This window comes from Diaphorina citri, unplaced genomic scaffold (genome assembly GCF_000475195.1).
Source record: "Diaphorina citri unplaced genomic scaffold, Diaci psyllid genome assembly version 1.1 scaffold1196, whole genome shotgun sequence".
Classification (NCBI taxonomy): Eukaryota; Metazoa; Arthropoda; class Insecta; order Hemiptera; family Psyllidae; genus Diaphorina; species Diaphorina citri.
Genome location: NW_007378625.1, coordinates 17,187 through 34,989, shown reverse-complemented (window position 1 = coordinate 34,989; position 17,803 = coordinate 17,187). Strand labels below are relative to the sequence as shown.

At 36.6% G+C, this 17,803-nt stretch overlaps 2 protein-coding genes and 2 long non-coding RNA genes across 4 annotated transcripts; 1 reads left to right on the top strand and 3 right to left on the bottom strand.

Moving 5' to 3' along the window:
- Positions 1 to 813: 813 nt before the first annotated feature.
- LOC113469691 lies at positions 814 to 3,900 on the bottom strand. Its single transcript, XR_003393025.1, has 2 exons — positions 3,758 to 3,900; positions 814 to 857 (listed from the first exon to the last, which is right to left on the bottom strand). It is a non-coding gene; the product is annotated as an uncharacterized LOC113469691 (long non-coding RNA).
- Positions 3,901 to 6,737: 2,837 nt separating this feature from the next.
- On the bottom strand, positions 6,738 to 14,611 carry LOC103514644. Its single transcript, XM_008479543.3, has 4 exons — positions 14,589 to 14,611; positions 14,010 to 14,243; positions 13,309 to 13,467; positions 6,738 to 7,388 (listed from the first exon to the last, which is right to left on the bottom strand). The coding sequence occupies exons 1-4, from the start codon at positions 14,609 to 14,611 to the stop codon at positions 7,133 to 7,135; spliced, it is 672 nt and encodes a 223-aa protein (XP_008477765.2). The 3' UTR covers positions 6,738 to 7,132.
- LOC113469692 lies at positions 10,222 to 11,071 on the bottom strand. Its single transcript, XR_003393026.1, has 2 exons — positions 10,934 to 11,071; positions 10,222 to 10,302 (listed from the first exon to the last, which is right to left on the bottom strand). It is a non-coding gene; the product is annotated as an uncharacterized LOC113469692 (long non-coding RNA).
- A 1,564-nt stretch (positions 14,612 to 16,175) lies between the features above and the next one.
- LOC103514648 lies at positions 16,176 to 16,904 on the top strand. Its single transcript, XM_008479546.1, has one exon. It carries the CDS (start codon positions 16,176 to 16,178, stop codon positions 16,902 to 16,904), a length of 729 nt encoding a protein of 242 aa, XP_008477768.1.
- The last annotated feature ends 899 nt before the right edge of the window (positions 16,905 to 17,803 follow it).

Sequence of the window (17,803 nt, the reverse complement as noted above, 5' to 3'; positions counted from 1 at the left end):
AATTCCTTCGATGAACCAAAAATTGTTAGATTAGGTGAATGAAAAATACTTTGGTTCCAAATCACGTGATCAATAAAACGTGACCAAAACTTTTGGACTTCATAAAAAACCGATCAAAGAACTTGTATCTACAAAAAATCGAAGTTCAAGAAGACGATGTTAAATAATAAATACTTATATTAGCTAGGTTGTACATATATATTATGTGGGTACCTAAATACTGGGTTTTTCCAAAATCCCATTGTGAAAGTAATTTACATTACTTCGGATAAGAATTTGTCAACTTTGCAGTGAAATTTATTTCATTGCAAAATTTAACATGACAAGAATTTGCCAACTTTGCAGCAGTTAGAATAGATTAGACTCGTTAAAAAACAGGAATATATTTAAATCTCTATCAACCTAACTATACCTAATTAATGTGAATACTAAAGTTACCAATACGACTCTAGTAAGAAAGGGGCATTGCACTTGTTTTGTAACTTAGTATAGTCTCGTTGCAGAACGAGTTGGCGCCATAAACATTTAAATCAACACGCAAGACCAAAAATCTGGCAACATTAAAACGTAATTTTTTTATACAGATTGGCAGGTATGAATTCTCACCAAAATCAACAAAAGGAAGGCGTACCCAGCTACCTAGGCCAGCCTAGTTTGCTTGGAGGGCAGAGCGTCTGCCTTGTAAGGGCTAGGTCCCGGGTTCGATGCCTGCTGGGTACAATATTTTCGAAAAATAATTTTGTAGGGCGAGCGAATGCCTTATTCTGGACAGGAAGGATAGGAACTGTCTGTGATACATTCACGTAATGGTGAGCTGCGGGTGGGAAGCTGCGGTAGATGGGAAGTCGAAATCTGGCCTGGAAAAGGGAAACAAAATGCGGATTAGATGAGGAGTTAACTGAACAACTCAGTGATTAGAGAAAGAATTACTTTTTCACTCTTAAGCTGTGTCCACACATAGTCGACGCCGTCGATCGACGTCCACTGAAATTGTACACTGCCTTGACAACATAGATTCACCTCGTCGATCAACGGCGTCGACTATGTGTGGACACAGCTTTACACATAGCCAATGGATCCTAAAACATGCAAATTGCTCAACTTCCAATACAATGTTGTTTACAAAACATTCTACAATACTAATAGGTAAGTAGATAAACCTCCTTCTATCAGATTCTTCTAAGTCATGTACTACAAATTACCTAATTAGTAATTAGACTTACTTGAGTAAAAGTTACCGCAGTCAAAAATTTCAAATTCAATTATTATTTAGGAAGGTTAACAATCGCAGACTTTGAAATCCACTCAATATATTGCACTTGTATCAAACGGTTAAGCAATCAAAGTGGATCGCACAATAGCAAAACATACACTTGGAAGATCACATTTAAACCTCAAGAACATTGTCTTCATTAGACAAGAGACAGATCAGAACTAAAGAGAAAATGATCTAGTATTGACCAGTGAGATCAAAATCATCACCAGATCAAAAGAACAATGAAACGTCTTGATTAAATGAGACACGATACAAACAACTAATTAAAATTAGCCTGTGCGATGTCGATGGCGCAAATAAACCGTAGAAACAAAATTGCACAAGTAATTTTCGACGGAACCAAAACTCTCCGATTTTCACAAAAAAAAAAAAAAATCCAGCTCAAGTCTACAGTACATACTTAAGTCCATCCCAGCTGAGAGCAAGAATTTAAAAACAACAAAGTAAATACCTAGGTATAAAGAACAATTTAGGTTATATCCACCATGGGTTAAATGAGGGATACATATTACGAGGTATGGAGAGCAGTGTGGAGGTAGTTATTACAAAGAAAACGAAAAACTAACGAAAGAACACTACTAGCAAAGTTATAATAATTATACCTAAAACTATAATTATTATAATCATCACTGAATAGAATATCATTACATCAATATCATTGAATATTTCAAATGATGAGACCATCATAGGGTTAATAATAAATAATGTTGTTGGTATTTTCCGACAGTGTGATTGACTGGTTAATGTTAATTAGTCCAGACTGGATCTGGATCGATCTTGTAAGTTTGTTGTTGTTCTTGAGAGTGCGTTATTTATTATTTTGCTCATTTCCAGTATCAGTCCTAGATTTTCAACCTTTAGCATTTCAGTATCTGATTAGATAAATTACTCGTGCCTAGGTATTTAAAATTAAAATTTCCATTCCTCACAAAGACGGTATGACCTACGAAACACTGATTTCTCACCAAGTGTGAAGAAAACCTCTTATCAGAAGCATTGATCAAAAAACGAAGACGGGTTAGTTTGGAAACAAACTAGAAATTTCTTGAACAAATCATCAGAATTCAGAGTCGAATAGAAATTTTTCTCGCCATCCAAAGGAGCAATAACTTGAGAATCCTAAACACGTGAAACTCTGGAAAGACCAATAACAACAATAAAACATACTCCTCGGAACGATTTTCCCTATTGATGATAAGCCAGACTAGAAGAAAGAAAGAAATGTACTGTCTATTGTCCAAAATGGGAATACCCTAAGAACGGGGAATACCGTTCTTGGCCATATTCTCTTTTGGCATCTCAAACGGTAGGTAAGATAATAATTAAAGAGAGATTTGCTAAAATTATTATCTCTTTAAAGTTTAAAACGGTCATACACAAAATACGTACATATTTAACTGAAGAAATTAAATAGAGATAAGACGGTATCCCAAGACAACTCAAAGCTTTTGATATATTTAACAAACTAATATTGAACCTAAACCTACATAGTTCATCAATCAATCAGATGTAAGATATAGGTAATTAGGTACCTATACATTATACATCACTTTTACAACAAGCACGAGAAAAATCAAAATGAATGAAGGTATCCTGCCTATAATTATTTGCCGATGGAGGACTATAATTTACCATATGACATGGTAAGACACGTAACAATCAAGTTAGATAGATACTTACCAATATTTAAAATACCAGAAGTAATACCTACTCGTGGAAGTGTCTATTTTCTACTTATCTTGATGCTATGTTAATTCTCAATCTATCACATCCATCACACATGGTTTATCCCACAAAAATTGAAAGAACAGGAAAATGGGTAAATTACTCACAATATAATTATGAAATTATGTATGTGTCCCACCCATTGCACGAACTGTTGACTAATTAGTAAAACTATACATGATGTCATAAATAAAGGCTTAAGGGTTTCATCATAATTACAGCTTACATTTTTATGATGGCTAATTAATTAAAAATCCTGCTCGAGAAATTATTGTGTTGATCGAGTTTAATTAGTTTCAATTGATTCTTTGTAAATATTGTGAGATCAATTTATTAATAACAAGGTTCTCTAGGATATCACGTGATGGCTTTGGTGATCCCCGTGACGATATGAAACAGTCAAAGGCAGAAGGGAAACATGACGTAGGTACTGCAGCAAACCAGCATTATGGCTGTTAACCAATGATGATAAAAAAAAGTCTTTCAGTGCATACCAACATTATGATACCTACACACAACTTATGAGTATTACTGCAGCAAACCAGCATTATGGCTGTTAACCAATGATGATAAAAAAAGTCTTTCAGTGCATACCAACATTATGATACCTACACACATACTGATGATAAAAAAAGTCTTTCAGTGCATACCAACATTATGATACCTACACACAACTTATGAGTATATAAGTACTGGTTACGATATACATGAGATTAATAAATAATTGATGCATTAATTAATATCATTTCAACTTACCCAAGAATCAACACAGAGGGCTTAGCATCCTTATTAGGAGATAACGTATCAGGTGATATACCAACAAAGGTAAGTCATATTGTCACTTCACTCACAGGACTTATCAAAAGGTAAGTTTTGAACTCGACACCAAATCATGTAATTTACATTACTTCGGATAAGAATTTGTCAACTTTGCAGTGAAATTTATTTCATTGCAAAATTTAACATGACAAGAATTTGCCAACTTTGCAGCAGTTAGAATAGATTAGACTCGTTAAAAAACAGGAATATATTTAAATCTCTATCAACCTAACTATACCTAATTAATGTGAATACTAAAGTTACCAATACGACTCTAGTAAGAAAGGGGCATTGCACTTGTTTTGTAACTTAGTATAGTCTCGTTGGCGCCATAAACATTTAAATCAACACGCAAGACCAAAAATCTGGCAACATTAAAACGTAATTTTTTTATACAGATTGGCAGGTATGAATTCTCACCAAAATCAACAAAAGGAAGGCGTACCCAGCTACCTAGGCCAGCCTAGTTTGCTTGGGGGGCAGAGCGTCTGCCTTGTAAGGGCTAGGTCCCGGGTTCGATGCCTGCTGAGTACAATATTTTCGAAAAATAATTTTGTAGGGCGAGCGAATGCCTTATTTTTTTATACAGATTGGCAGGTATGAATTCTCACCAAAATCAACAAAAGGAAGGCGTACCCAGCTACCTAGGCCAGCCTAGTTTGCTTGGAGGGCAGAGCGTCTGCCTTGTAAGGGCTAGGTCCCGGGTTCGATGCCTGCTGGGTACAATATTTTCGAAAAATAATTTTGTAGGGCGAGCGAATGCCTTATTCCTGAAATATCTTTAAAAACTGTCCCTGTAGGGGGCAGTGTTTTTATTTGTTTATTAACAAAACACGTGACGAGACTATTTATAATACTGCAAATTAAAAGACACTATTACAACAGAACAAACAATGGATATTAAGGAAGATTATAAAACTCCTAGATAACAACGAAGTGTTTGACTTAATTGATGTAGGTTATCATAGATATAACCGCTCAATAGTCAACACGTCTATTGGGTCTTTATCTAACAACCGAATTAACAATAGGTAATCAAACACTAAACCGATAGATTAGCAGAAATTAAAGTGCTAGTAAGATAGGTAACATTAGGTTATTATTTAGTTCATTTAATTTAAGTGGGGTAGGTAGTCATTAGAAACACAATTAGTTATTTCTGAAATATCTTTAAAATCTGTCCCTGTAGGGGGCAGTGGTTTTATTTGTTTATTAACAAAACACGTGACGAGACTATTTATTACACTGCAAATTAAAAGACACTATTAGCCAAGTGGACACTTGACTAGATCGGAGGGGATTCGCGGCGTCTTCAAGAGACTGTTAATGAGCTCCTGTCATATCACTGTTGTTAAGCAACGATAAGCGTGGACAACATTAGAATGAGAATATAACACAGCGCGACAGCGGTGGCGAAATGAGTATCAGTTGGAGATGTGTAAAGAGTAGTGAGTTTTTCCCCATCCGTGGCACAAGCTTTGCTTTTACGGATGAGTATACCATTTATACAATTTTTTATGTTATGTTGTAATAAATATCTAATGACTACATATCCAAATATCTAATGAAATTTGTATTTTTAAAGATGTCAGTCAAAACTAATATTATTTCGCTGGTGGTTACAACTCCTTGACAAATTGGTTTAGGTGTGGATTTTTCACGGGTTAAAATATTCGACATAAATTGCTGTCAACACAATGTGATTTATGATTTCAACAACAGAGTCACACTTTTTGATTCTGCATTGAAATTAAATCCAAGAAAAATTCACATAATAAACAGGTACATATCCAAACATCTAATGAAATTTGCATTTTTAAAGATGTCAGTCAAAACTAATATTATTTTGCTGGCGGTTACAACTCCTTTACAAATTGGTTTAGGTGTGGATTTTTCACGGGTTGAAATATTCGACATAAATTGCTGTCAACACAATGTGATTTATGATTTCAACAATCGCGGTTGATTAGCAAAGCTAAATCATCTGGTCCCTAATGATCCGCTGTTGATTACTGAATGAGGAAATATATTACCCTATGGTTCATCTTGTTTCTCATTTTCTTGAAAATCTAACTATTGATACAAAAATTTTCGACACTCCTATAAGCGGTCACTGGCGGGCAGCAAGTAGAAGAAATAGGACTGATGGAATCGCTCCAGCAGATTGTTCATACTACGGAACACGCCCTCTATCACTTTCCCCATCTGGTAGAACCGTTGAACATTTTTCATTAGGTCCGACATAGCTTATTGCGAATTTCAAGAAATGTTGCCAAGTTCACTTGAGCACGAGCTTAACTAATGCTTGAAAACTCACTTCGCGATTTCTGGTTGGACAACATTTTAATCTTAGGATTAAGTAATCAGTATGTCAATTATTCCAATGGATTAGATTTACGAGTAATTTCAAAATAGCATTGGTTACTAAATAAATAATAATAGCTAATGATAATTATTATTAAATTATTTCTGAAATATCTTTAAAATCTGTCCCTGTAGGGGGCAGTGGTTTTATTTGTTTATTAACAAAACACGTGACGAGACTATTTATAACACTGCAAATTAAAAGACAATATAATTAAGTAATCAGTATGTCAATTATTCCAATGGATTAGATTTACGAGTAATTTCAAAATAGCATTGGTTACTAAATAAATAATAATAGGTAATGATAATTATTATTTGACTAGATCGGCGAGAATTCGCGGCGTCTTCAAGAGACTGTTAATGAGCTCCTGTCATATCACTGTTGTTAAGCAACGATAAGCGTGGTCAACATTAGAATAGGAATATAACACAGCGCGACAGCCGTGGCGAAATGAGTATCAGTTGGAGATGTGTAGAGAGTAGTGAGTTTTTCCCCATCCGTGGCACAAGCTATTATTAAAAAAAAAAAAATCCATTATACATAATATTTGCTTATTTACAGCTGCTTTATGTACATTTATGCATTATGTACATTGAGATCTCTCCTGCTCCCTGTCTCACACATTTTCATTAAGGGTACTTATCAATTCGGATTATCTCGGGCTTGATGGTAAACGAGGATTGAGTAATTGCAGATACTCAGGTCAATCTCGTATTGAACTTAATCCCAAGATAGGTATTGGGATTTATTTATTTATTTTTTAACCTTTGGACTTTTTTGCATAACCTCTTTCAAGCATGGGAACTGTGCAAAGATTGATCAGAAAATTTCCATTTCGGCCAAGATTCGAACCCAGCACCTCCAGGTTGAAAGTCAGAGCTCTTAACCACTCATCCACAAAGATAATCCGAATTTGTAAGCCCAAGACTCAGACATTATCTCTCTTAACACAGTACCAGACCTATCCAGAACATAAGCCAGTTAGGCAGGAGTACCCCAGTACATATGGTATACACCCAGGAGCCGTAAATAAGAGAATCCACTGTGCTGTACACCAGCGTCGTGCGGGTCACTTGGAATGCGCGCGATAACAAAGCTTCCACACCCAGCTCGGGGAAGTAAAGCACTGAACTCATGAGGAGAATAAGGTAGAGAATGCACAGTGGATGAAACACGAGCCATAGGAGCTTGTTGTGAAACCTGCAACAGAGAAACAGGGGTTTGCTTGTAACTTTTTCTGACGGTCGATGATTAAATAAAACAAATTGTATTCAAGCTACGATTGTAACTTTTTCTAACGACCAATGATTACTTAAATTTAATAATAGAATAAATTGTAGATCTAAACTAAACTGGTCTAGAAATCAGAAGCTCTGAGTTCTATTTTCATCAGGGGCAGGTGAATGAATCAAGCTTCTAGGTAATTTGCTCACTTGACTCACCTTGGCTTCTACATTGTGAAAGGTGTGCTTGATTCCTTCTTTACCACACAGGCGATGAATCAGATTCACCAAATCCAGATTAGGTAGCTGTCCATTCAGTCCGGATACTTTGACATCAATGTGATCTATACGATGTGACTGGATCTCCAGAGTTATAGCCGCCTGAATTGCACCACCTGGAAGTAAGTACCAAAGTTCTTGTTGTAGTGGCTTTAGTTATAGCCGAAAGCCACACATATGCATCGAGACCGACTTTCAACCTGCAACTTTTTTCTAACTTTAGCCGCAGGAATTTTATATCTTTGGTTTCCTCAGAATATATTTTTTTCTCCTATGTTCAGTTTCTTTTTCTTTTTACATGTTTTTTTTTTCGAAGTACATATTATGCATAATATGTACAAAAGGTCAAATACCTAAAATGTATGAATCAAGTATCCTTTCTTCATGTAAAACAGGTTCTATGGTGTATTGGTGTGATTTTTGCCAAGACTCACACACGTACATACTACTTACCTTATACGTGCAGACTTTAATTTGAGCATATTTATTTAAAGTTTGATTTCTTCCAATACTCTAATTAGACAACCCACCAAAAAATACCACTTCGTGGCATAGAACCAGCCTCAGAATACTGAGCGTAAAATTTAGTGTTCCAGCAAAAAAAAAAAAAAAAAAAAAAAAAAAAAAAAAAACAGGTCAGTCCGGAAAACAGAGATTTGCATAATTTTCTATCAAGATGATTTGTGACAAATTAGAACTTCTCCTCTTATCAACCACCGTCAAATTGTCAAAGCGTAATATATATAGGGTGGTGCTAAATCTAGTTAACTAGGTGTATTTTCCTTTCGGAAAATTGACCACTGCTCAAATGGAAACTAAATGGAGTAATGGTCAATTTTCCAGTGGTCACTTTTCCGAAAGCAAAATACACCTTGTATGAGCAGATAGATACCTACGGTGGACAGTGTTCGTACTTGGTACAGTTGAATAGCTGATAAGTTGCAACTTTTAAAGCCTGGTGGTAAAGACGCTACTTGGTTCCCTGGTCTTTTTTGAGAGATGGTTGCATGTGCACGCAATATTTGCGCAAATTGCACACGTTTAGATTTGAAATTCGCGCAAACTACACACGTATGAAACACTTGAGATTTAAATTTTACAAAAAAAAAAAAAAAAAAAATTGCATGCACACGCAACGACCTGTCCAAAAACCAGGTTGGGAGTCTAAGTTGAAAGGCATGTAGCGTGTGTAAGACGGTTATCTGTCCTAATATTAGTCACTCTCAATATACGTTAACAAGTGATTAATCATTCTAATTTATTCAATTATGGTATAAAACTGACAAGAAGTCTTACATAAATATACGTACATAACTGATAGATTACTATAAATAAATAAATAATACATACGTAGTTTTACTAGTAAAAAGTACCATAGTGATAATTTTTGAAAGAGCTCTGCAAACTACATAATAATTAAGTAAAAGGTCTTGAAATCTTGGAGTTCATGAGTGAGTAGAAATATCACCCCCACACGCACTAGGTTAAGACTTTCCAATGCCGCTTCTTCTTCAATCGAGTCTTCGTCTTTCTTAGCTTTACTTGATTTGGAGTCGGCCTTTTTATCCTAGAAAACAAAAAGACTGGTTTCAATACGGTCTTCACTTCAAGATTAAAACTCTAGAGGAGAAAACACGTAGGTAAGTACCAAAGGATTGTTACGCGATAAACAAAACAACTAAGATAGCGAAATGTTCAAGTTAAATTTCTTCTACTTCTTGTTAACGTCTTGTACAAATTTCAGTCATTTTCCAGGTCCAGGAAGGTGGCTCACGCCACAGGGTTTGTCCACAGTGATGCTATTGCCAGCAAAAAAAAGGAATTGTGTTCAACATATCTAAATGCTTGTCACACATATCGCAACCCCATTATTACACCTAGATAAATTTCATGACTTGACTTGGACTCGAACCACCAACCTCCGCACCACTGAGGCCAACCACTGCACCACTTAGGCTGGTAGAAAAAAACATAAAACCACAAAAAAAAAAAACAAAACAAAAAACAAATCCATTCAACTCACCTGTACTGCAGCATTCTCACATAACATAACAGCCGTATATTTGGCATGCAATATAATCCAGGTGGAGTACGCCTTGAGAAGCACCGTGCTCACTAGAATGGCCAATATAGGCATGTAGTAACTAATGGACACAAAGCGGTCACTGGCGGGCAGCAAGTAGAAGAAATAGGACTGATGGAATCGCTCCAGCAGATTGTTCATACTACGGAATACGCCCTCTATCACTTTCCCCATCTGGTAGAACCGGGCACCACCGCTTGACTTCTTGCTTTTGACGCCTTCCAATGTAACGGCCTCAATGCCAAACCTGTAAATATGAAATAAAAGTATTTTAGATTGTGGTACTGGGTTAAGCTATGCTAACACATGAAAAGCGAGAGAGAAAAATCGATCCAAACATAGCCTAATGCAGTACATAACCACAACCTTAAGCCAGCCTAGTTCGCTGGAAGGTAGCGTGCCTGTTTTGATTCCTGCCTAGAGCGAACCTTGCCCAACACACACAACTTTCCCCATCTGGTAGAACCGGGCACCACCGCTTGACTTCTTGCTTTTGACGCCTTCCAATGTAACGGCCTCAATGCCAAACCTGTATATATGAAATAAAAGGATTTTAGATTGTGGTACTGGGTTAAGCTATGCTAACACATGAAAAGCGAGAGAGGAAAATCGATCCAAACATAGCCTAATGCAGTACATAAACACAACCTTAAGCCAGCCTAGTTCGCTGGAAGGTAGCGTGCCTGTTTTGATTCCTGCCTAGAGCGAACCTTACCCAAACACACAAGGTTCGTTCTCAGAACGGCTGGCTTTCTCGTACCTTCTCCTCTTTCTCAATTTCGGAACGATAAGATCTCCATTGCTACAGTTTCCTCTATCAAACCTCTTCTTATAAGATAAGGGATTTTAGGTGTTAAGCATGATGAATGTCGTTCCCCGATTAATTTATCACGCTAATAGGGTGTTGCCATTATGTAATATTTTGTCAATTGCCTGTATTGTATTCACTTTAAATAAATAAATTACAATTACAATTACAATTCTCAATTTCGGAACGATAAGATCTCCATTGCTACAGTTTCCTCTATCAAACCCCTTCTTCTTATAAGGGATTTTAGGTGTTAAGCATAATGAATGTCGTTCCCCGATTAATTTATCACGATAAATTCTATAACACTAGACTTGGACTCGAACCACCAACCCGTAAATTACAAACTTACCTATGGAATAAGCCGTGATTACCATTAGGTACTCCTGTAGCTTGTGTCGTCACCATGGATATCAAAGTAGTTAGTCTTTGCAAGTAAAGATCCCTAGACTTTTTCAAAGTCTGAAAATAAACAGAGAACTGATTAGATGCTTTATTTAGACTGTCAAATTGTCCAGTGTTTTGCCAACTGCACTAAGCAGCAGCAACATAAATAAGTCGAAAATGGAATGACATGTTGGAACCAATTTGGAGACACCCCCAAAAATCATAAATACTAATCTTATTTAACCTAGTTCCGAAAAAATAAGTGCAGCAGCTCTGCCTAATAGATACAAACTTGTTATGTAGGCACTAGGGATACAAAGCCTATAAAAAACACAAAAAATATAGGTAAGTAACAGACACTTCATTATCAAATGCATTCACAGATGTGATAAGCAATAGAAAATACTCAAATGACAAGACAAGTGCAGTACGCACAGAAGACAAAATTTCGAAATAAGGTAGGCTTGAAGATAGTAGGTAACACACCCACTACTGCTATACGAGAATATGATAATTTGATAAAAGAATGTTCTAGAGACTAGATTAATGGCGATAAGAACAATTATGACAGGGAAATCAATTCAGAGAGAGAAATAGAAGAAAATATCGATTGATTACTGCGATTAATACGTTTTCATCTTTCACATCTTTTTGAACTAGTATATAAGTACTGGTTACGATATACACGAGATTAATAAATAATTGATGCATTAATTAATATCATTTCAACTTACCCAAGAATCAACGCAGAGGGCTTAGCATCCTTATTAGGAGATAACGTATCAGGTGATATACCAACAAAGGTAAGTCATATTGTCACTTCACTCACAGGACTTATCAAAAGGTAAGTTTTGAACTCGACACCAAATCATGTTTTTTTGGTGCGCTCTTAGAAATGTGAAAAATCGAGTGTTCATAAACGCAAGACCAAAGTCTCGTTTCAGAACTTCTCCAGGAGGGGCTACTTGAAAATACACTTTATGCTGATTTATAACTATTACCTAGTCAAAGCACACGTTTTTCAAATAATATTGTCTATCATGAAGCAGGTAGTTCCTACTACCTGCTAGCCATTCTCAGCAGCATACAAAAGACACTAAGCTAATACAACAGAACTACACTTACAACGATATCTGATGGATCGAATTTTTTAACTGAAGCTGATAGTAGGTACAAGGATACATAGGTACTGTATAAATATAGGACAGTAAAAATAGACCGTATCTGGTATATCTAAATAATAGACAAGAAAAAATACATGTAAATGAAAAGTTATTTGAAATCCACACCAAAAATTTTTTAAAGGAATTTAAAAACAGACGAACTTGACCAATTGGGAATTCCTTCGATGAACCAAAAATTGTTAGATTAGGTGAATGAAAAATACTTTGGTTCCAAATCACGTGATCAATAAAACGTGACCAAAACTTTTGGACTTCATAAAAAACCGATCAAAGAACTTGTATCTACAAAAAATCGAAGTTCAAGAAGACGATGTTAAATAATAAATACTTATATTAGCTAGGTTGTACATATTATGTAGGTACCTAAATACTGGGTGTTAGATTTGGTGAATGAAAAATACTTTGGTTCCAAATCACGTGATCAATAAAACGTGACCAAAACTTTTGGACTTCATAAAAAACCGATCAAAGAACTTGTATCTACAAAAAATCGAAGTTCAAGAAGACGATGTTAAATAATAAATACTTATATTAGCTAGGTTGTACATACATATTATGTGGGTACCTAAATACTGGGTATACCAACAAAGGTAAGTCATATTGTCACTTCACTCACAGGACTTATCAAAAGGTAAGTTTTGAACTCGACACCAAATCATGTTTTTTTGGTGCGCTCTTAGAAATGTGAAAAATCGAGTGTTCATAAACGCAAGACCAAAGTCTCGTTTCTGAACTTCTCCAGCAGGGGCTACTTGAAAATACACTTTATGCTGATTTATAACTATTACCTAGTCAAAGCGCACGTTTTCCTACTTACTACACAGGCCTCGAGGGTCCTTGACTTCAGCCACTATGCTTCTTTCTTGTGCACTTTCCTGGTGTTTTCTCTATAAAAAAATCCTTGTTCTGGGTCAAGTATTCCCTCCTTAATATTTTCCGGTTCATCATTGATAAACACTATAAAGCTGTGTCCACACATAGTCGTCCGGCCATCGATCGATGTCGACTGAACCGTCCACACTGCCTCGACAACATAGATTCACCTCGTCGATCGACGGCCGGTCGACTATGTTTGGACACACCTTTAAGATCAAATTAATTTTAAGGTGAGCTCCGTTCTTGGAACGATTAAACACATTATTTTTCATCAACTCACCTGTTCTGTGTGGGTGATATGAAATGTGTCGGCAGAACATAGATGGCAGCAATGATGAGACCTAGGGAGAAGTTTTGAACCCCTATACACATTGTGGCAAGACCGAGCTCTACCCGACAGAATATGAAATAGAATGACCAATCGTTGTCCACTGGAAACCTGAGAGATATAAAAATGGTAAAATAATATCAGTACTTAAAAACAAACAATCAAGCTCCCTCATTTAACCAACAACCAACTTCTTAAAAGACAGCCCCGCAAATTACATCGAAGTGGCATCTATCCCAGAAAGAACTTCACAAAAGATATTATGTAAATTTTCGTGATCGAGAGGGTATCACAATAGGCTTCCACGGAGGAGTTCCCGGTTTCGATTAAAGGCGAGTTCGAAGTTTTTTCGGTTCTGTGCTTGGAGTTCGGGGTACAATCAGCCTCTTGAGTACAATTGAGTATCTACTGGGGGCATTACCAGAGCTTACTGCTTTACCACAAATAATTTATGATTTGATATTATGTGATGTTACAGAAGGCGGGGACAGGGAACTGCACAATGTGAATTTCTTCAGCGTTCAAAAGTTATAAGGTTACGAAATACTTAGGTATAGGGCAGCGCAATATATTTCACGCTCCTGCCGACGTGTTCGGTTCCGCGCTGCGCAGAAAACACGTCGCTAGGAAACCGTACCTTTAGGTATACTCACAGCAGCTTGTAGACAACAGTGAACACAACTGAGGCCACAGACACCGTGGCAAATGCTAGGAACAGTGCCTTATCTGTAGGTCCCTGTAGATATTGAGTGATAGCAGGGACTGAAGACATGAGCAGAATACCCATCCCATGAGTGAGTAGAAATATCACCCCCACACGCACTAGGTTAAGACTTTCCAATGCCGCTTCTTCTTCAATCGAGTCTTCGTCTTTCTTTTTAGAATTCCTGTTAAAAATTTACAATCTAATTTGGACCAATCACATATATCCCAATGAATGGTCCAAAACAATTGTCATTCCTATTCAAAAGAAAGACAAAGATCCTCATTCTACCAGCAGTTATCGTCCTATCTGCCTCATTAATTGCATTTGCAAAATATTCGAGAAAATGGTTAACTTCAGATTGACCTTCATCCTAGAAAAATATAAGCTTCTAAGTCCTTTCCAAAGTGGCTGCAGGTGGAATAAAAGCACCATTGATAATATATTACACCTTGAAAATGAAGTGACCCACGCCTTCAGGCTAAAAAGATATACATTAGCTGTAATCCTTGATATAAAATCTGCTTACGACAGCACTTGGCGGAGACGCATCTTGCAGAAACTCAATGATTGGAACATTGGTAGTCACTTGCTCAGATACATTGAATTCTTCCTGAACAACAACACCCTCCAAGTCAATGTTAACTCTAAATGCCTCTCTTCCCCATTCACTGTCAATAACGGTATCCGACAGGGTTCAGCTTTGAGCTGTGCCCTATTCAACATTGCTCTCTCTGATATTCCTAACTCATTACCAGTCAACATTAAATGTAATCTTTACATGGATGACCTTATTATATTCTACAGTCAGTCAAATCTCTCCACTCTACATAACTGCATACAACACAGTCTAAACAATTTGAACAAGTGGTCTCTCTCCTCAGGCTTCACTTTTTCTCCTGAAAAAACAGTGTGCATGTTGTTTCACAGACTCTCCCAATCCTATCACCCTCCCCTTTTCCTAGGAAACACTCCTCTCCAATATAAAGAATCCCATAAATGGCTTGGAATGATCTTGGACCCTAAAATGAACTGGACACATCACATAGAATACCTAAAAGCCAAAATGAATCAATCAATCAATATTTTAAAAATGTTGAACAACCCTAACTGGGGACTATCTAGGTCCTCTTTATTACGCCTGTATCATATTTACTGTAGACCAATATCCGACTACGGCGCCATTGTTTATAATAGTGCCAAACCTAATATTAAAAATAAACTTAACCCCATCCACAATCATGTCATAAGAATGATCACAGGAGCCTTCAGATCATCCCCACTTAACAGTATCCATGCTGAAAGTGGCATTCCTAACCTTGAATACAGATCTGCCATTCTTATCAATAATTATACCTCTAAAATTATGTCCCTCCCTGACCACCTCATGTATCCCCACATCTCACAAGCCCTGCAAATAGATCCTACCCTTTTTGGTAAAAAACCCAAACCTATTTTTGTAAGGGCCAATGACCTAAATATATTCAGAAACATTAATATAAACCATACAATCACCAAAACTTTCAACCTCCACTCCATTGAACCTTGGCTTATAACATTCTGCTTCGATAAGCTAATTATTGGCAAAAAAGAAAATACCTCTACCACGGAAATAAAATCAGCATTCAATAGCTATGCTCATAACTTAACTAATTTCACCCCCTGCTTTGTAGATGGCTCCAAATCCTCTAATAACAGATTTACGCATAACGCACGTCATCCTGCTAAGCGTAATTCATCTCCCTCACTACTCGCTAGCGAAATGACTAATGCCCTTTCACTTTGCATTAAACTTACTCAACATTTGCATTATCAGTCCGAACTTGTATCTTTGTCTAAGGGACAAGAGGTATCAGGTGGTTTATTAGCTCTTTCTCCTTTCGTATCACCATCCGGACTTCTCTCAGTGGGAGGGAGATTGAAATATTCTCCGTTGTGCTTAACAAGCAAACACCCTGTTTTGATTCCGCGTGAAAGTCATTTAGCTTCTCTAATTGTCGACCATTTTCATATTTACTCCCTTCATGGAGGCCCTCAATTAGTTCAATCTCTGATTAGAAAGCAATATTGGATTCCTAATGTAAAAGCTCTTATTCGAAAGCGTATTTTTAGATGCATGCGTTGTTTTCGACTTCACGCTAAACCCACTCCCCCATTCATGGGCGACATTCCCAAGTCGCGTTTTGAACAAGGCCGACCTTTTCTTCGTGTCGCTCTGGATATGGGCGGTCCCTATTTGTTGAAAGATGGCAATCGCCGTAATAGTCCTGTCATAAAAGCTTACATTGCTATATTTGTGTGCATGAGTACTAGATGTATGCATTTGGAACTTGTAACTTCTCTCACTACTGAAGCTTGTCTCGCCGCGTTGGATCGGTTTATTTCTCGTAGAGGATTACCTACTCATCTTGTTAGTGATAACGGTACTAATTACCGCGGTTCTGCGCGACACATTTCCGATGTTCAAGCTTTCCTCAAAGCATCAGATTCTCATGTTCATAAATTTCTTGCGGATAGGGAGATCTCGTGGTCATTTCATCCCCCAGGCGCGCCTAACTTTTCAGGCTTGGCCGAAGCAGGGATCAAAAGTACCAAGTTTCATTTGAAACGTGTTCTCAGCGATCAGGCTCTCAGATATGAGGAGTTTTATACTTTACTCGTCAAGATTGAGGCAAGTCTTAATTCAAGACCCCTCTACGCTTTGTCTTCGTCCCCTGACGACGGTTTCGATTATTTGTCACCGGGACATTTTCTGATAGGTGCTCCTCTTCTAGCCCGTCCTGACTATGACATCTCTGATCAAAAGATTTCTCCTTTACAAAGGTGGAGCTTCACCATATTATGAGATAATTCATGTATAGGAGGGTACAAGGTAGGTATACCTACCTTCAGTTTCAAGTTAGATTTAGCTCCCTGAGTAGACACGTAGATAGGTAAAACCTATCTGATCTCCCTGATATTATTTTCAATCTCAATGCTTAATCTTGAGCATAACTCTAATCCAAACATTGTAGTTGAGACAATAAATTTTAATATTCATAAAATATAAAAGGGAACGTCCACGCAAAATCTTTGAAAAATCACAAAATTAAATTTTATCCAATCGACTTTTTTTCTATATGGGATGAAAGAAAAAATCCTATTCGAAATATTTGAAAAAATATTTGTAAATAAATCGAATAAACTGAAGAAAATAAAAAATTATTTAGTTAAAAAAATGGAAATTATTCGTTTTATTGGTTTTATTTGCATAAAAAAATACGACTAATCTTCTTTTATTATTATTATTATTTTCCGTTTTATTTTTTCTTTTTCATGTTTTTAAGTTTTTTGTATCTTTTTCTGCCTAGTTCTATTGGAAATTTGGTGATTTCTCCCTTGTGTATTCTCTATAGCGCACTAAAGGTTGAATGCAAAAATGGGAGCATTTACAAGCAGACAAAACTCCAGAGAGGAAGAGGTGGATCCCAGTTCAAATATTGCGTACAGATATCCACCCAAATCAGGTAAGTGTAGCTCTTATTCCTGAACATTTGAGTATTTTATCATCAAACCTCAGTATCTTATCAAAACAATCTGCCATCATGGCCGACGCCGATCAAAACTAAAAAATCTAAAAATTAACTTTTGAACAATTTTTGAAAATGGTGCTTAAAAAAGTTTCGTTTTTGCATCGTCCTTTCTTTACTTCTTTGCATAATTAGTTTTTCAACTATTTCATATAATATTTTTGTCTTTATGTAA